This window comes from Acanthochromis polyacanthus, chromosome 8 (genome assembly GCF_021347895.1).
Source record: "Acanthochromis polyacanthus isolate Apoly-LR-REF ecotype Palm Island chromosome 8, KAUST_Apoly_ChrSc, whole genome shotgun sequence".
Lineage (NCBI taxonomy): Eukaryota > Metazoa > Chordata > Actinopteri > Pomacentridae > Acanthochromis > Acanthochromis polyacanthus.
The window spans coordinates 37,754,160-37,774,318 of record NC_067120.1 but is presented as its reverse complement, the minus strand read 5'-3'; the positions used below and the strand labels follow the sequence as shown (position 1 = coordinate 37,774,318).

Here is a 20,159-nt window from a genome sequence, read left to right as displayed (position 1 = left end):
ACAGCTACATAAAAAGCTGACATTTGCAGCATATGAAATCATTTAGTCCAGCTTATTTCATGCTGATATAAGAACAGACTGGGAGCAGAGCAGCTGCACATATTCATGTGATTTCTGATAACAGAACTATATTATATGGGGATTTCATGTTTTTTTGTGGTGACTTTGAACCCTTTAATAATGATTTTGCGTCTTTTTATGGTGATTTTGCACTTTTTAGTGGTGAGTTAGCATCTATTTTGGACAATTATACACCTATTCATGTTGATTTTTTACAGCTTTTCTTGGTGATTTTGCATCTTTTCCGGGTTATGTAACACCTTTTCATTGTGATTTTCCACCTTTTCATGGTTATTTTGCATCTATTTGGCCAGATTTTCTCCCCATTGTGGTGATTTTGCATCTTTTTCTGGTTATTTTGCATTTTTTAAGGAGATTTTATGCCCTTTTGCAATGATTTTGTGTCAGTCATTTATGTCTTACTACTTTTGCAAATACTATTTTCATATTCAAATGATAAGAATCGACTTGGAGGAGATCATCTTCACATATTCATATAATTTCTGAAGATAGAACTATATCAACTGGTATTTTTGCATCTATTTTGTGGTTATGTTGAACCTTTTCATCGTGATTTTTTCCCCTTTTCGAGTCGATTTTACATCTTTTCATTGTGATTTTGCACCTTTTTGTGTTAATTTTACATTTTTTGTGGTCATTTTGCAACTGTTACTGATGATTTTGCACCTTTTCATGTTGATTTTGCATCTTTTGTGGTCATGTTGCATAATTTTCTGGTCATATTTCCACCTTTTATTGGTGATTTTGCATGTTTCAATATATCTTTTTGCAGTGATTTTGTGTCTGTCATTTCTGTCTGTCATTTACTACTTTTACAAACACTATTTTCATGTTTAAATGATGAGAACAGACTCGGAGCAGATCATCTGCACATAAGATTTCTGAAGATAGAACTGTATCAGCTGGTGATTTCAGGTCTTTTTGTGGTCATTTTGTGTCAGTTTGGTAGTTATTTCACCTTTTCTTGTGGTGATTCTGTGCGTTTTTGTGGTCCTTTTGCATCTTTTTAGTGGCTTTTTGTGATCATTTTGCATGTTTTGATGATATTTTAGTGTCTTTTTGTGGTCATTTTTCATCTTTTTGTGGAGGTTTAGTGTCTTTTTGTGATGATTTTGCATCATCAGTCTGGAGCAGACCATTTTATTAAGCTCAAATTTATACTCTGACCCGTTGCTAACTTGGCTAAATCTTCACATTAATTCATCTTCATTGTACCTAGGATCTCCACCTGCTCCGTCGAGCTTTATCTCTGTTTTGGTACCAAACATAACCAGCAGATCGTCAGGGAATCACAGCGTTATATTTAGACAACAGTGAGAAGTTTTACAAACCCTTTATACCGGCAGATCTGATCATACAACAGCACATGCAGAGCAAAGGTTCGCTAACGAAGTGAACAGGCAGCAGAATATACAACACAAAGCATGATGGGAAACCACTGTAACGTGTTTGTGGAGCAGAAGCAGCGTGTCGTCGTGACAACGAGGCTGCAGGACGATGGAGGGTTCGTTTTGAGTCTAAAGGTTCTTCTCCAGAATGACAGTCTTTAAGTCCGCCGGGCACCTGACGGTGAAAACGGTGTGGGACGCGTTTCGTCTTTCCACCAGCGTGGCCACGGCCTCGCCCAGGTCCAGGTGGTTCAGGTAGCCCGGCGCCATCCGGTCCGGAGTGCCCACACCTGTGTCGATGTTCACCTGTGGAGGGAAGAAGAGGAGAAGATTAGAGAAGAACATAGCAGGTTTGGTTCTTGCTCGCTAGTTTGGTTCTGACAGTCCTACAGCTCCATTCATCAGATGCTTTTATCCAAAGCGACGTACATCTGAGAGTGGACACAAGGTGCTACCTGATTCAATTTACTTTGATTATCTACTTAAATATATTTAGTTATTTTGGATGTTTTTAATTCAAACACTACCCCTTTGGGCACCTGAACTTGCCAGTAAATTTAAAAGGCACAATGTCTTTTACAATTATCACCAAAATGACTCCATTAGTTAGCCAGAAACTGTAAAAAAAATAATCAACTTTTTTCACCATGTGTCATTTAAAGAATTGCTAGAATCTACTCAAGTAAAAGTAAAAGGTACGGCAGAGTAAAGCTACTCTGAAAAGTAAATTTTTTTTCAAGAATTACTCAAGTAAAGGTAACGGAGTAAATGTAACTCCTTACATGGTGCTCTGTGGAGCTAGATCTCCATGGTAACGGATGCTGTGGAGCTAACCTGGTCCAGATCAGGTTCTGTTCAGAGTTTCTGATTTAAACATTTTGTAGTCATTTTTGCACCTTTTCATGTTGATTTTTTTTTGGGACATTTTGTGTGCTTTTATGGCAATAATTTGTCTTTTTGCAACGATTTTGTGTCTGTCATTTATTCCAATTATGAGATTTTTGCTCATTTTCAAGAATGAACTCCTCATTGAGGTAAGACCAAGACGTCTCAGATTAGGCCAGTTTATACAACAGGTGTTAATGATGAAGTTTCCAAAATCTTCTTCAAAATGAGCCGACTGAAGCAGCTGCACACGATTTGTCACGCCTCATATTATAAGTTTACAAATAAAGTTGCTAACTGTCGTCTGATATCTGTTATCTCTGACTGGGTTTTAGGTTTTATCAAGCCAGCTCACACAAACAAAGTCTAGATGTGTTGAATTTGTTATTCCAGAACTCGGGTGAATCCTCTCTGAGCTGCTCACCTGGTTCATTTTGCAGGGCAGCTCTGGGTATTCCTCTCGGAGAACCTGGCAGAAGGCCAGAGAGCTGGCAGCTCCCACCGTCAGGAAGCCGGTTCCAGGCATCAGCAGCTTCTCTCCAGCTCCTCCTGCAGCGCAAAAACACAACAAAAACACAACAAAAAACGATGTTTTCGACAGCAGGGAGGAACAATTTCACACCACAACACACAGGAGAAAGTAAAGCTCCACTCTGAGGCTGAAACTGGGGTTTCTGTTGGAGAAAAATGACTTTAATGAGCTGATTTTATGCATTACAGGTTGTGGTTGTTTGTCCTCTGTTGTCTCTCTGCTGTTGTGCATCTGTTTAGGTTCATTTTGCATCTCATCTACTCACCTTTAATCTCTTTGTGGTCATTTTGTGCATATTTTTCATTCACGTGTTCATTTTGAGTCTCTTTTTTTATCCATTTCTGTGTCTTTGTGGTTGTTTTGAGTCTTTAATGTTGTTTGGTCTCAGTTTCTGCAGCAGTTTGTGTCTTTTTTGTCTCTAATGTGGTCTTAATATGTCTTGGAGGTAGTGTGCACTGATTTAGCATCTATTTTTGTTCATTTTGCATCTCGTTTTTATTGGTTTGTGCATCTTTCTCGTTATTCTGTTTGTTTTTTTAGTTTTTAATGTTGTTTTATCTGTGTTTACATTGGATTTGTGTATTTTTTGTGTCTATTTTGCATGTTTTGAAGCCACTGTCAGTCTTTTTCTGGTGATTTTGTCCATCTTTGCTGTTATTTTGCATCTATTTATGTTCATTTTGTAAGTCTTTCTTATTGCTTGGCATCTCTTTTTGCTTATTTTCTTTGTGGTTATTGGAAGTCTCTTTACATTGGTTTTGCATTTGTTTTGTTCCTGCATTCTTTTTAGTTGATTCTGTGTCTCAGTGGTCATTTTGCAGCCGTTTCTGATCTTTTTGTGTGTCTTCATTGTCCTTTAACTTTTGTTTGGTTGTACGTCTCCTTGTGTGTATTTTCCCTCTTTTACTCAGTGTTTGCATCTTTGTGGTCATTTAGTGTGTCTTGGAGGTGCTCTTGTCTCTATTTGCATTAAATTAAGCTCTATTTCTGTTCACGTTGCATGATTTTTTAAATTCATTTGCAACGCTTTTTGATTATTTTGTATGTTAGTGCTCCATTGCATTGGTTTTGCATCTGTTTGTGTTCATTTCTAGTTGGTTTTGTCTTTTTTTGCTCTTTGTGATCGCTTAATAACATCTGAACCAGGCCTGCTGACTCTTCCAGGCTGTTTCACTAATCCATCCATGGATGTTAGAACTAAATACCTGCGGGTCTCACCTGTGATGAAGGTGTAGGTGCAGTTGGAGTCGTCCCTCACTAAGGGGGAAAAGGCCTTCCACGCCACAAACGTGCTGAAAAGTAACGTCTCGATCACCTGCACACCAGAAAACATGGAATTAACTATTAGATGCAAAGAAAATTCAGTTTTTGATCAGCTGCCGTCACTGTGCGGTGAGTTTTCTGACCCAGTGCAGGTCTTTGAGGGTCTGGGTGTGAGGAGGTCCACCCTGCCACCAGCTGAAGCCCAGAGACGAAACCACATCCGTCACCTTCCCAACCTGCTTCAGCAGCTGCTGCTTCACCTGCTCCACTTCATCCTCCAGCCCTGGAACCAGGATTCAAAGGGTCATCAAAGGAACACAAAGCTGCACATTTAGAATCATTTTGTGACTGTAGCTGGACTGAGATGAGTTTTTAAAGTGTGATAAGGATTATTTTCAACTAAAGCTGCTGTTAGTTGTCAGAGTTTTGAGAAGTGAGCTAAAACACCTGGAATTCTGGTATTTTCTCTTTCACGTAACCCACATCTCACCTGTGAAGCCATTTTAATGGTTCAATATCTCCAGAAATAAAACTCCTACAGCCATGAAATGTGGTGAGGACACAGACAGAATAGTTTCCAGCACATCAAGATGATTGAATGGATCCAAAAGAGGACAGATTTTTAATTATTGGTCCCTGAAAATCTAAAAAAAAAAAAAAAAAAGTATCTGTATGGATGGATCCATATTTCTACTAAAATACAGTCTTTGGTCGACATTTAACCAAAGATTAATTGAATATCAGCTGAAATGACTTGAAACTAGTCCAGTAAGACTCAAATTTTGTTCAAAAATAAGATAAAGATGTCTCAAAATTATACAGAATGACAAAAATGAATCATTTTTAGTCCTTGAAAATTTACAGAAAAATGCAAAATGTTCCAACAAAAGTGTTACTGTGTCTCCATAACATTCCTATAAGTGCATATATATATATGGATGGATCCATGTTTCTACTAAAATACAGTCTTTGGTCGACATTTCATCAACTTTTGAGGCTCTAACATCAGTAGAATTTGATATGTGGCAGATATGACAAGACAAAGTTATATATTTTTTGTTATTCTGACTTAAAACCCATCAAAGTGACCTATAATTTACCTAAAGTGACTTGAAACTCGTCCAGAATGGCCTAAAAATGTCCAAAATGACAAGAATGTGTAATTATTGGACCTTGAAAAAAGTGCAAAATTTTAGATGTTGGTGTTCGTAGAGGTCTAGATATTGGTGTTCATAGAGGTCTAGATATTGGTGTTCATAGAGGTCCAGATGTTGTGTTCATAGAGGTCTAGATGGTGGTGTTCATAGAGGTCCAGATGTTGTGTTCATAGAGGTCTAGATGTTGGTGTTCATTGAGGTCCAGATGTTGTTATTCATAGAGGTCTAGATGTTGGTGCTCATTGAGGTCTAGATGTTGTTGTTCATAGAGGTCTAGATGTTGGTGTTCGTAGAGGTCTAGATGTTGGTGTTCATAAAGTTCTAGATGTTGGTGTTCATAGAGGTCTAGATGTTGGTGTTCGTAGAGGTCTAGATGTTGGTGTTCGTAGAGGTCTAGATGTTGGTGTTCATAGAGGTCTAGATATTGGTGTTCATTGAGGTCCAGATGTTGTTATTCATAGAGGTCTAGATGTTGGTGTTCATAGAGGTCTAGATGTTCATAGAGGTCTAGATGTTGGTGTTCATAGAGGTCTAGATGTTGGTGTTCATAGAGGTCTAGATGTTGGTGTTCATAGAGGTCTAGATGTTGGTGTTCATAGAGGTCCAGATGTTGTTATTCATAGAGGTCTAGATGTTGGTGTTCATAGAGGTCTAGATGTTCATAGAGGTCTAGATGTTGGTGTTCATAGAGGTCTAGATGTTGGTGCTCATAGAGGTCCAGATGTTGTTGTTCATAGAGGTCTAGATGTTGGTGTTCATAGAGGTCTAGATGTTGGTGTTCGTAGAGGTCTAGATGTTGGTGTTCGTAGAGGTCTAGATGGTGGTGTTCATAGAGGTCTAGATGTTGGTGTTCATTGAGGTCCAGATGTTGTTGTTCATAGAGGTCTAGATGTTGGTGTTCATAGAGGTCTAGATGGTGGTGTTCATAGAGGTCTAGATGTTGGTGTTCATTGAGGTCCAGATGTTGTTGTTCATAGAGGTCTAGATGTTGGTGCTCATAGAGGTCTAGATGTTGGTGTTCGTAGAGGTCTAGATGTTGGTGTTCATAGAGGTCTAGATGTTGGTGCTCATAGAGGTCCAGATGTTGTTGTTCATAGAGGTCTAGATGTTGGTGTTCATAGAGGTCTAGATGGTGGTGTTCATAGAGGTCTAGATGTTGGTGTTCATTGAGGTCCAGATGTTGTTGTTCATAGAGGTCTAGATGTTGGTGCTCATAGAGGTCTAGATGTTGGTGTTCGTAGAGGTCTAGATGTTGGTGTTCGTAGAGGTCTAGATGTTGGTGTTCATAGAGGTCTAGATGTTGGTGTTCATTGAGGTCCAGATGTTGTTGTTCATAGAGGTCTAGATGTTGGTGTTCATTGAGGTCCAGATGTTGGTGCTCATAGAGGTCTAGATGTTGGTGTTCGTAGAGGTCTAGATGTTGGTGTTCGTAGAGGTCTAGATGTTGGTGTTCATAGAGGTCTAGATGTTGGTGTTCATTGAGGTCCAGATGTTGTTGTTCATAGAGGTCTAGATGTTGGTGCTCATAGAGGTCTAGATGTTGGTGTTCATAGAGGTCTAGATGTTGGTGTTCGTAGAGGTCTAGATGTTGGTGTTCATAGAGGTCTAGATGTTGGTGTTCATAGAGGTCCAGATGTTGGTGTTCACTGAGGTCCAGATGTTGGTGTTCATAGAGGTCTAGATGTTGGTGTTCGTAGAGGTCTAGATGTTGGTGTTCATAGAGGTCTAAATGTTCATAGAGGTCTAAATGTTGAAATTTTATATGTGAAGTCACAAGTTACTTCCAAATTTGCACTGTTTTCATTTTCAAGTGCCAATAATTAAAATCTTCTCGCCTGCTGGAGCCTTACAATTAGTTAGATCTGCTGGACACTACTCTGTCTGAGTCCTCACCACATTTCATGCTGTGGAAGTTTTATTTCTGGAGATATTGAACCCTTAAAATGGTGCCAGATGATTTTTCCCACAGGACAGATGAATGGATGTAACCTGACTTACCCACATTCCCCATGATGGTAACGAGGTTGTCCTTTGTGCTTGGAGAGACGAAGGCTCGGAGTCTTTCCAGCCGGCTGTTGTCTCTGGAGATCACGGCCACTTTAAAACCTTCACACACATCACAAACCGATATTAATCTCTGATACAGACACACAGAAGCAGCAGAAATAATCCCTCTGACAGGACAAAGAGTGTTTTCTATCACATCAACACTGTCCTGGTCTGATTATTGAGGTCATCAGAGGGCAGAAGATGGTGAATTCAACAACAAACCTACAAACGTGATACCAGTAAACTGTCATCACAGCATCAAACAGCAGCAGGAATCAACAGATTTCAGCTTTCAGGCCAAAACATTGGCTGAAGATCGAACCAAAACTGGAATTACCCTCTAACTCTAAACTATAATTAACCGATGGTGATGATGGCAAAGTTTAGGAGGATTTATGTTAACCAAAAAAATCCAAAATATGATTCAAAAATATGGTTTACTAAAGGTGTCATGCTCACAAAATTCACTTAAAAATAATGAGAATCTTGTTTTGCATCTCTTTTTGGTCATTTTCTATCTAGTTGTGGTCCTTTACTGTATCTTAGAGGTGCTCTTGTCTCTATTTGCATTGAATTATCGTCTATTTGTACTCATGTTGCATGATTTTTTAAAATCAATTTGCATCTCTTTTTCATTATTTTGTGTTTGTGCTCCATTGCATTGGTTTTGCATCTTTTTGTGTCTCATTTTGCATGTTTTGAAGCCAGTTTCAATCTTTTTCTGGCAATTTTGTGCATCTTTGGGGTTATTTTGCATCAAAGAATTGTCTTTTTTATTGCCTGGCATCGCTGTTTGGTTATTTTCTGCATTTTTGTGATTATCCAATGTATCTTTGCATTTGTTTGTGTTCATTCTGCATCTCTTATTGCTTAGTTTGAGTCTCTTTGTGGTTTCTTCGCATCTCTTTGCAGTAATTTTGGTCTTTCAATGTGTAATTGGAGGCAATTTTGTCTCTGCATTGATTTTGTATCTTTCTTTGTTCATGAAAGTTTATGTTGATCAACAACAGGAACAAATTACTGTGTAAAAAAGTTCACCTGAACGCAAGAAATGGTGTGAGGAGCCCTGACCCTCCTCTGAGTGCGTCTTCTGATGTTTAAACCAAACTTCATTCCATGAACAAACTGAGAAACCAAATCCAACCAAAAATCATTTTTGACACAAGGCAAAATACGCGGAGAAACCTGATGGAAATCGTTCAGATGGAAGGAAAGAGAATGCTTTTTTTGGAGCTTAATTTTACGCGCAGCTATAAACTGTCCCTTGTTCGGCACATCAGTGGGCACGTTGATTGCCGGAATGCTGGTTTTACGCGGCAGTAGTGTTGAATTTAAAGCCAAAAATGTACCAACTAAAAACCAGAAAAGCCCTTTTAGTATCCAAATAGACACAAAATACTCAGAAAATGTCCTGAATGCGGTTAATCATGATGGGATTCCTTGTGCGTAAAATCCACCGGACGGACACCCGTGCGTAAAAGTGCGTACCCAGTATCCAGACAAGTTCTCCACCTTCTTTCGATTCAAAATGAGTATATCTTCCTCTCAGCAGCGGAGAGGCTCCCTCCAGTGTCCCCCGGTGTCTTACCTTTATCCAGCAGCGCCTTAACGATCCCAGAGCCCACCGTCCCCGCTCCCCCCAGCACCAGCACGACCCTGTCCGAGTTCGACATGCCGACCGCAGCTGCACAGACCTGCCGGAGGATGAAGGAGGAGCAGCAGGACGCTGAGAGGCCGCTGACTTGTGCGGAGCATCTTGGCCGAACCGGGATGCTTTAAAGTGAACTCACGGGCAGCAGGTCCGCCCTTCTGCCGGTGTCACTGAAGCCCCGCCCACCGGCCACAGTCAGCGGCTCAGCACCGTGTCAGAGGATTCATGGACTACAGTTTGAAGTGTCGTTTTTAGAACAGTTCACTTTTATGTAACATATTTCCCCAGTTTTGCTACAGAAAACATAATAAGTACCAAAAAATGTAAATTCACATGGCAACTGTAGAAACAAACAGAAAAAATATAATGTCTGCATCAAAAATATGTAATTTTACAGGTAGTAATGAGTTTTTTACACAATGTGGTACCTCAAAGTAAATTATTATTATTTTTTATTATATCTGAATCAGCCAATGTAAATATTTTACACATATTTGCAATAAATAAATTATAAATATATATTATATAAATAATTATAAAAGATATTTATATTAAGTGTGATTGAATTGAAATATGTATTTTATATAATTTATTATAATGATTTATCAGGAATATAAGTGATGTCAGCTGTACCTATTATATTATATTATATTATATTATTATCTTTCAGGTGAGTCGATTCATGTGCAGCAGGTGAAATGCCGCCATCTTGCGGATCAAACTCCAAACAGCATATTGACGATTTTATCGATTAATTTTACAGCACTGTTTCTAATTCCTGTCAGTTTTATCCCTTTTCTTGATTTTGTTTGAGTTTCCATCCTATATTTTGATTTTAAAGTCACCGTTTTCTGTCTAATTCCGCCCCTGCGGCCTGCCCTGACGCAGACACCGAGCGCTCCCTCCGCGGAGCTGGAAACCCCGTGCCACGTGACAATGTTTACTTTATCCCGGACAATCGAGACGCGCGGAGCCGCTCGTGTTACCGGACATGTTTGACTCTGTTCACCGGTAAACACCTGGACCGGCAGCAGGCACCGGTGAGTCCCGCGTGTCTGCGGTTCGTCCGCCGAAGCTCGGATCTGGACCGGAACCGACCTGTAGCTAGCAGCGAGCTAACGTTAGCCTATCCTCTCTTTGACCGAGATCTCATTCAGATATCTGTCAATTTTCAGATGTCAAACGTCTCAAGGAAATATTATCTCCCTCTAAATCTCAACCCACAGCTGTTTCTAAATCAACATTAGCTCTGATTTAATTCGGCTTGTGTCCAAAACAACCCGGAGCTCTCGTTCGTGGGCCGATTTGAACTTTCCCGAGGTTACTTCCTGGGTATTTCCCGCAGGTTTCACACGGTGGGGGAAGAATCAATCTGGACAGTTAGTAAAAGTTGACTCTGTCGGTGGATTGTTTGTTAGCCGAACTGGAGAACAGCTTCAACGAGTTCCGAAAACGTCTCTAGTGACTCTTCACGACAAATTCAATTGAGTAAGAAAAGCGAGAGAATCTGAATTTGTCGCATTTTGGGGGAGGTTTGGTGTAAAATATATGCGTTAAAAAAGACTAGTTTAGCTAGCAGAACGAGCTGGCGGTGGTCGGCGTTAAAACATGCTAAGCTAATGCTAATATTAGACTGATTGTGATTGTTGGCTTTTCTCTGACTGACATCTGTTAAGTTTAAAGTTGTTTGCTTTTATTTAAGTACTGTTTGCTCACAGCAGTTTTAGGGTACATCTGGTTAAAAACAACTTATAGCAAAGTTTCACTTTCGCTTGTAAACAAACGTTTGAAACTAAACATATCTGGAGCAGTTTATAATATTTAACGTTTTGTTATGTTTTAGTATTTTAGTGGCAGCTCTTCCTACAGCTAGTGTTGCAGCTATTTGAGAAATTTTAATGAGTACAGTTCATCACGAAAAGATGTCATGACAAAAAGATGGAAAAAATGTCACCAAAGGATCCAGAAGTCACACAAAAATGCAAAATGGTTGCTAAATGATGCAATAGTGACACAAAGACATTTAAAAAGTCACAAAAAACATAAAGGAATGTTACAAAAAGCTATCATGTCACAAAAAGATGGAATAATGGCACTTAAAGATGCAAAAATGTCACAAAACAATGCAAAAATGACAAAAAATGCAAAATGGTCATGAAATCATGCGAAAGTGAGACAAAAAGATGCAAAAATTACACTAAAAGGTGTAAAAGTGACACAAAAAGATGTAACAAAGTCACAAAAAAGGTGCAATGGGGACACAAAGATGCAAAAATTTCACTTAAACGTGGAAAGATGTCACTAAAAGAAGCAAAAAACGTCACAGAAGATGCAAAAATTAAACAAAAAAATGCAAAGTGGTCATAAAACTATGCAAAAAGCTCACAAAAAGATGCAAAATAGTCACAAAATTATTTAAAAAATTCACCAAAAGATTGAAAAATGTCATGAAAGATGGAAAAATGCCACTAAAAGATGAGTTTATTTTGCTGTTTTGTCTCTTTCGCTTGCTTCGTGCACGTTTACCAGAGATGAGCGTCTCCTGGCAGCGAGGCAGAGATCTTGTGAAGTCCTACAATCTGAGCTTGGAGCAGCAGATTGTGGGTCGAGGCTGCAGCCTGGTGGTGAAAGACGAGGATCTGTGGAGGCGGGTGGAGGAGCTGCTGAGGGATGGAGACCCTCAGGAGATCCACTGCCTCGCCCTGGATCCTCTCAGTGTGATGGAGGAGTCCCTGAAGGCAGCGGCGTCCGGCGGGAGGAGGCTGGGACCCAGAGGAGGGCTGAGAGGTCTGGCCAAAGCCTTCGAGGTTCTGGAACAAGTAGCTCTGAACGTCTACCTGGCTCCATGGAGGGAGGAGTACCGAGTTATCAAGGTGGGAGAGCACAGGGTTACCATTAAAACTGAGTTTGTTATTTACCTCCACGATGAAAAGGTTCAGTCTGGATGTTAACGTACATGGTGGATATTTTACAGCACACAGCAGCTAAAACGTTTTTAAAAGCAAAACAGGAACAAACATCCCACAGATGTTAGTAATGCTGGAACAAAATTGTGACTCTAAAATTGATTATTTGCTTTTTTAAAATTGAAAAACTCTCGAATAAACATCCTACGTTATACCAAAGTGTCTGCAAGTGTTAGAAAATCTGTAAAAAAAAAACAACTACATGTTTACTTTCTTTGATTATTTCTTTTATTAAAAAAATGAAAAACTTGGAATAAACATTTTGAAACGACACAATGTTGAAAATGTTTTTCGGTGTTAAAAATACTGGAAAATTGTGTGTGTGGGGGGGGGTTATTTTCTTAGATTATTTTAAATATCTGAAATAAATAATTGCTGCGTCAAATTTCTCGTGTGTGAGCTCATCTGAGTAGTAAAGCCTTTCTGATTCTGATCATTTGAAATGGAAAACACGGTGACTTTAAAAAATAAAGATTATATACATATATGTATATATCAGGGTTGGGACTTTAATGCATTCATTTAGATGAATTAATAACAGAAAAATAGTGCGTTAAAAGGCTGTCAGGTTTTTCCATGTGAAGTAATCAGGGCTCTTCTGCTGGATCATCTCTGATTTACTTGAAAGTTCAAAATAGATAGATAGATACTTTATTAATCTCCAAAGAGAAATTCACAGTTCCAGCAGCATGAAAGGTAAAAAAACAAACAAAAACAAAACATGAGAGCATGCAAGTTACATATAAGACTATAATATGCCCTTCTTTTCCAGCAAACCACCTCTATAGACCTTACAGTTTTCTGCAGTAGCTCAGTATTAATCTGCTCTTCTTGTCCCAGATGTACTCCGGCCTGTTCACCCACCACATCACTCCGGTCCTGTCGCCGCCTCAGATCAAGAAGCTCTTCGGCCTGCTGGGCTACCAGATCAGCCCGACTCGGCCCGAGGAGCTTCTCCTGGACCCGTCCAGAATCCGCCACCTCCTGGACGAGCTCCTCCCGCTGTCTTGTGCCTTCTTCCTGGCTCGGTGCGAGTGTCGCCTCCTGCTGGCGGCTCTAGCGAAACACAACAGTGACGCCCAGTGGGAGCTGAGCTTAGTGAGGGAACGGCAGCGAGGAAGCAGCCTGCAGGTACGACGTCCAGCAGGGCGCCAAATGGAGATAAGATGTAGAAAGGATTTTAAATTTACAATTTTATTAATTTGAAGTGTCGAGACTCTTTAATCTGACTTTAGCTGCCGGTGCTAGCTTTGTTACAAATCACTGCATGGTGTCAGTAGTTCATTTCTTGTACTAAATTTGCAGTTTTAACTTCAGCAGCCTTCCCCGAAGAACCACAAACAGGAAGTTCATTTATTATTACTTACAATTACTTATTATTATGGAGAACCTCGTTCAGAGTCGCTCAGTTTGTTCAAAGTGACGCAGAAACGCAACTTTAACACCGAAAAAATTGTCAGGAACAACTGGAAACACAGACGTTGAACCAAAGTTTCCGTCCATCTGTAAAGACTTCTGGAACTCTGAACTTCCTGTTCAGGAATCATTGAAGTGTGAAACTTTGTAACAGTGAAGACTGTAAAAGTCTCAGACTGTCACACATGACGGCAAAGATGAACAAAATTAACTTCACAAGTGAAGAGTTGCTGGACTGACGTCAGAATTATGTTCTTACGGCGCGACGTAACGTGATTTGTCTGAACTCACATCCATAAGGACCATTTAGTCTGTCTAATTTCACTTCCATGAAGATGGATTTCCTTTTCTTCGAAGCACTGCCATCAGAACAGTCTGGGCAGTTTTTAATTTTTATTTTTTTAAAAACACAAACAAAAGAAAGCAAATGTAGCACAATCCAAAGTGGTGTACAACCGACGAATGTAATCCAAACTGTCTTCCTCGTATAACGCCGTGTGACGACGTATTCGTATCGTCTTATTAAAACTGCAACTAGTCATTGTTTTTACTGTTGATTAATCTACAGAGTATTTTTCTTTAACTTGTGAGTTTTTGGGCTAAAAAATAATGGAAAAAACGTGACAAATCTCCAAAATAGCGTCCTAAAATGTTTTGTTTTGTCCAAATATATTCAGTTTACTGTTATAAAGGAGGAAAGAAACCAGAAAATATTCAGATTTGGTCCCTAAAATGTTAGAAAATGGTAAAAAAAAAAATGTCCACAATTAAGCCTTTAAATGTTTTGTTTTGTCTAAATCTGTTCAGTTTATTGTTGTAAAGGAGGAAAGAAACCAGAAAATATTCATGTATAAGACGCTAAACTGAAGCTCCTGATGTTAATCTGATGATGTTTTGTTCCTTGCAGATCGCTATAGAAACCACCCAGAGGTCGCTGGAGCTGTTCGACGTCGACGAGGATCTGTACGGAGACGGGCAGGTCAACGGAGGCGGGATGCAGCAGACGGTCGCCGCTGTGGACGCCGGTCCTCACTCCGTTACCTGGACGACTCAAAGCTACGCTGTGACGCCGCCTGCCGCCAAAACAAACGGCGTGAGCACGTCCTCACCACTGGAGCCCGACGCCAGCTGGAGGTTTGACACCAAGGACTCTCTGCTGGGGGCTTCACCGGAGGCCGCCCACCTCTGCAGCTGTCTGCAGGCGCCTCATCTGCGTCTCAGACGCTGCATCGAATGCGACGCGCTGCACGACGCCGTCTGCGCCTCCCTCGATGTTTGCGCTCAGAGGGGCCATGAGCTGACGCTCATCGACGACGAGGTGAAGGAAGCGAGGACGGCGTCGCCTCAGAGAGCCTCGCCGGGGGCCGTGTCCTCCTTGACGCTGCGCGACGACGACCTCGAACCCGCCAGCCCCGCCCTGCAGCCGATCGGCTTCCACGAATGCTGCGACCTCGCCAAGCTGGACCCGCAGGTGTTCTGTCGCAGCTGCAGCGTCTTCCACTCCGGCTCCTGCAGAGAAAGAGACTTCTGCCAGATCAAGCACGACGTCCGGACGCTGGGAGTCTGCTCCTGTGGAAAGCACTGCTCCAGGAAGCCGCTGGTCCTCTGCAGGTACTGCGGCAACGAATACTGCAACCCCTGCTGGTACAGAAACCCGCTGAGCTGCAGCTGCGGCCAGACGTTCGACCAGTCGTCCTCCGTCTGAGCCCAGGAGTTTTGCACTTCAGAGGCAGAATCCCAGTGCCTTAAACCTGCACACTGGAGACGTCTTTTTCAAATCAAACGCTGCCTTCACTGACTCTCCTCATCGTGCCACCAGTTCTTCTCTAAGTGTCCGTATTTACCGGCACAGTGCAGCCTGTTACACTCTGTGCCTCTTTGGGCTTCTTCACTGTAACTAGAAGCACAACGATGTCTGTTTTTATGTTTGCTGCCTGCATCAGAATGCAGTAAAAAGGGTCAAAACGCCTCCAGTCTGCGTTAAAAAGTGTGTTTTATGGTTCAAGAGCTGCTTTAGTTCAGCCACAGTGGAGTTACAGGTAGAAATCTGTCGTATTTAACATCTAACTAAGCAATGTTTTAGAATATTCCACACGTTTTTAGCCCGTAACTTCTGTTTTGAAGTTCAGAAGGTGATTATTGTGACAGTCATTTATTTTCTTGATTAAATAGTTGAAGATTTGGTCGATAAAATGTCAGAAAATTACCGTTCCACTGAGTTGTAGCTACAACGATTAGTCTGTTAATTGATTAATTGACAACTCCTTTGATGACTTTAATCATCAATTTGAGTCATTTTTTAATAAATTCTCTGTTTACAGCTTCTTAAATGTGAGTATTTTCTGGTTTCTTTCCTCTGACGTAAACTGAATGTCTTTGGACAAAACAAGCCTTTTTTTAAAAAAAAATCTTGAATTGATACTAGTCAACATTTTTGCACAGTTTCCTGACATTTTATAGACAAAAATAAGCATTTAATCAAGAAAATATTTGAAAGATGAATCAACAATGAATAAATCTTTATTTACAGACAATTCTGGGTGTTTTTGCTTCAAAAGTGATTCATTTAACAAAATTCCAGTCAGTTATTTTCCTGCTTATTGTCAAATATCAATTTTAGCCCTAAAACTAATATTGTTTAATATTCTTCATTGATACTGAGAGAGAACAACTTGGATCACTGTGGGGGGGGGGGGGGCACAAAAATTGGAAGAATGAAGCTGTGAGCCCTGATTTGAACCCTCTGAAGCCCACAACATGCCAGCGGGTTTGAAAGGAATGTTGTCTTTTTTCACCAAAATGGTTAAATGACACCAGAAACTGTAAAAACAAAGAGTCATAGCATTTTTAAAAACTTTTCAACAGTTCTTAAAGGAATCACGTGCAGTTCTGTCAGGAAAATTACCCAAATCTAAGATTAGAACAGTAATATTTCAAAGTGAAAATGTTTGTGGGATGCAAAAAGGAAAATAGTTAATTAAGAATAGTATGTAGCGCCCAGATTATTTTCTGGTGGATTTAATTCCAAATTTCTCCAGTTTTTATAAAATGAGTAATCCAACACATCCTGCGTTCATATTTTCTGTATAATTCATTCTGTGACATTTCTCTTTTTTCATGGTTGTTCCGTTTCCATTTTTCACTGCAGGACTTTAGATTGCAGTGAAAAATGAGCCACAGTGAAGAAAAATGTGACGGGAGCAAAGAAAAGAACATCCAGAAACTACAAAAATCATTGCTATATTTAACTTTTGGACAGTCCTGGAAGGCATCACAGGCAGTTCTAGACAATTTCATTACTGATACTCCTATTTCCGACGCTCTTGAACGCAACTTCGTTGTCCAACTGCACCTGAATACACCAGTGACGTTGTTTTGATTGTATTTCCTTTGGATTTGAACATAGACTGTATATAAAGATGGACGTAGCATCTGGCTCCAGAATTGAAGCCAACCCGGAAGTGTCAAAAACTTGCAATATCACACCGTCCGCTAGGGTTGGCTCCAAAAAGCTTTTTCTCCATAGACCCCAATTCATTTTTGGAGAAAATAAAATTTGATAGACTGACGTTCTACAGCTCAGGATTTTTTTCCCGTTAGTTTTCATGGTCAAAATGAGAGATCAGGTGGCCGATCTTAAAATAAATCAATACTGAATTTTAAATAAATCGTTAAAGTTGGCGGAGCCAGGGGGCGTGGCTATACTTGATAGACAGCAACAGAAACCTCTGCGGTAAAACGTGGGCGGGATAAGAGAGTCCTCAGCCAATCCTGCCCCTAGTTGCTCTCCGGTCCAGTCTGTTTGATGACGCTTTTTACGTCACTGGCTCCCAAAAATCCAAAACGGCGACCAGGAAGTAGCAAAATCCGGGCTTCATTTTCTCGGCGTTGAAACCAACGGGTGACGTCACGGTTAGTTTACGCCTGGATTTGAAGAAGCTTTGAAGACGTTTCCTGATGCCGGAGGAGAAGATGAGCAGCTTTGTACCTTTGCGGTAAGAAGACTGTGGCCGTTTCTCAGTATGTAACTGTCCGCACCGGGTTCTCACGTATTCGTGAAACGTCATCATCGAGACTGCATCGGACCAGAATAGTGAGTATAGATATGAATCAGTAGATAGATAAATATCTATGGCTGCAGCTCTCAGTGAACAGGAGGATTTTATTAGAGGAAGTCAGACATAGTCACACAGAGAAACATTAGCGCTCACCCTGAAACTGAGCTACAGCTCTGTCTTGGACAGGATTTATTTTCAAAGCTACATGTGTGACAGTAATAATCCGTGCCAGAGCAGACCTCATTAGCACTTCCGCTAGATCGGCTAACTTCCGGTCACTCCATGGACGCTGTTCTCGGTAATGTAGCCAGAATATGGATTAATTTTTCGTTTGGGCTTGACAAAGACGAGAACAGAAATATTCAGAGCAAGTGGAGCAGCTAGCTGACGCTTATTACAGTTTGATTTACATTTTTAAAGTCACATTTTTGAAATCATGTAATTTTTCCGTAAAACAAATCAGGCTTTTATTTTGTAGAGAAACCTGGAAACGTTTGTCCGTAATTCCGGTACCTTGACTGAACGTGGGCTACAGTTCCTGTTATTTAAACATCAATATGATGTATAAATGGAGATGGACTTCATATATTTCACTATGCAGACATTTTTATTGATGTCCAGTATATTTTATGGACATAAACATATTTGATAGAAAACTTAGAAATGGATTTCTGTTGTTTCTTTTAATTTGAAATATCTGGATTTAATTTATACAGCTCAGTCAGTTACATTTTATATTATTAAGAATTTTTATTCAATTTAACACCAGATGACGCATCAGTTCATTATTTCAGAGCCGGTATTTTCTTTTCAATTATCTGTATTTAAAGTGATATTATTAAAATATAATTGCAATGAAACAGCAGCAGCATAAGAAACGACCAAATATACAAAGGAAGTGCAGCTTTTTTAATATAAAAAAAGATCTATCAGTTAGAACATGGTGAAAGTGCATCGAAAGTTAAGTTAGCGAAACTACGGATAAGCAACGTTTCCTTTTACTTCCAGAAAAATAAAAGCCTCATATTTGCTGTTTCTTAAAAAATCACTAAAGGCAACACTTCCAGTTTGTTTTAGTTTGTTGGTGTTTATTGGTGGAGCAGCAGCACATTTTCCACAGACAGTTTTACTGTCCGTTGTCTTGTTTTTATTAGTTTTCAGTAATTCAGTCCTTCGGCTGATTGGACCAACAGACACTGAAGGACTAATAAAATAATAAATGATCATTTACTGATCGGTGCCGGTTTTAATGAACTTTATGTTCAGCTTCAGAGTCAGATATAATGTGAACAGTGAACCCCAGGAGTTGGTGGAGTTTATTTGTGTGTGTTGAGCCGAGAAGAGAGTTAACATCCAGTGAATATTAGCTTTAATGTGAATTAGCGATGCTAACCGAGCTAGCTGAGGAGTCCTGATTAGCAGCTAAATGTAGCATCAAGCTAACGATATTTGTGTTGTTTCCTGTCAGCAGCTGAAGTGTGTTGTGTTCCTGTGATGTGGTTCATTAAGTTCATAAAACTGTGGCTGGTTGACATTAATGTAACGTTCAGGAAACTTAAATGTGATTAAAACAGTAACGTTAATGTTCTAGTTGTCAGTAATCAGCTTTGATTTGACAGTAAAACAGACTCTGATAGTTTTAAATGACATCAGTTTCATTAGTTTGTTGAAAATGGTCTCATTTGTTGTTGTAATGTTGCTGCTGATTCATTAAAACCAGATGATCCGTGTTGAAGACACGTTTAGTTCTAGTATCAGAAGTACAAGAAGGAAAATGGAAGTTTAGTTCTGCTACGTCAAAGATTTCAGGAATAAAACAACTAAATGAGTCTTTATGCCTCCAACTTATTTTAAAAGAATGAAATAATCACAGATAATAAAAATATAAATAGCAGAGAAAACCTGAGAGAACAATTTCCTGAAAAGTCTGTGAAGGAAAAGCAGTTTTTTCTCCTGAAAGATCAGAATCAGCTCCAACATCTGCATCTGACAGCATCAAGTCAAGCAGAAAGAAAAGAAAAAAGAAAATGACTTCTTTCTTGATCACATCTGTTCCTGTTTACAGCAAATGAATATCTCCTCCAAATGTCTCACTGATAATCATTATCAGCCTTAAAAACCCACAAACACCCCCCTCTATACTGGACCACACTTAGTACAGTCCGGTTCCCCCTTCTATAAATCTGCTTGGAATCTTCCACTTCCTGTTTGTCAAAGTGGCCTTCTACCTGGACAGGTTTTGTTGGAGCTCATCAGCAAACATTTTGGGTAACTGCACTTTAATATGGATGGATGACACTGAATTAGAGTCTGTTTTAATGAGACTGAGTTCACATGTGTAGCTCTGTCATTAAATAGGAAATTATTTCTCAGAATTCACAGAGAAAAGTCTGAAATGTTTGCTAGGTTAGCGTCCCACATGTTCTTTGGATCAGCTAAAGCTAACTCTCTCCAACTTCTGGATCTCTGGAGTTGCTTGTTGTTCAAATATCTTGCTAGAGGTGCTGAAGCTCAGAAAGTCTGAGATGTTTGTTCAAAATCAGCTCATTCTTAAGTCTTCTCTGAACTGTCCTCTTTAGTTTGAACTTTCCCTAAACTTAGGAGTTAATGACAGAGCAGCACATCCAGACTCAGTCCCAGACTCTTCTTAATTTTTTTGAAAAACTTAGACAAAAACAAAGAAAGAAAAATGGCAGTGATGAGTCTTGATCCT

General features: G+C 39.9%; 2 protein-coding genes across 3 annotated transcripts; one reads left to right on the top strand and one right to left on the bottom strand.

The window, feature by feature from the left end:
• Window positions 1-1,362: 1,362 nt before the first annotated feature.
• Window positions 1,363-9,373, bottom strand: si:dkey-238o13.4 (uncharacterized protein LOC560780 homolog). The gene is made up of 6 exons (XM_022222466.2): window positions 8,944-9,373; window positions 7,305-7,412; window positions 4,293-4,432; window positions 4,105-4,201; window positions 2,779-2,903; window positions 1,363-1,775 (listed from the first exon to the last, which is right to left on the bottom strand). Exons 1-6 carry the CDS (start codon window positions 9,026-9,028, stop codon window positions 1,599-1,601), a joined length of 732 nt encoding a protein of 243 aa, XP_022078158.1. The 5' UTR covers window positions 9,029-9,373; the 3' UTR covers window positions 1,363-1,598.
• A 279-nt stretch (window positions 9,374-9,652) lies between these two features.
• On the top strand, window positions 9,653-15,922 carry spata2l (spermatogenesis associated 2-like). 2 transcript variants are annotated; one of them, XM_022222464.2, is made up of 4 exons: window positions 9,653-10,046; window positions 11,536-11,879; window positions 12,813-13,103; window positions 14,296-15,922. In XM_022222464.2, the coding sequence occupies exons 2-4, from the start codon at window positions 11,538-11,540 to the stop codon at window positions 15,091-15,093; spliced, it is 1,431 nt and encodes a 476-aa protein (XP_022078156.2). In that variant the 5' UTR covers window positions 9,653-10,046; window positions 11,536-11,537; the 3' UTR covers window positions 15,094-15,922. The 2 variants fall into 2 exon arrangements, with proteins under 2 accessions (XP_022078156.2, XP_022078157.2); XM_022222465.2 differs by lacking the exon at window positions 9,653-10,046 and adding an exon at window positions 10,179-10,494.
• Window positions 15,923-20,159: the final 4,237 nt, after the last annotated feature.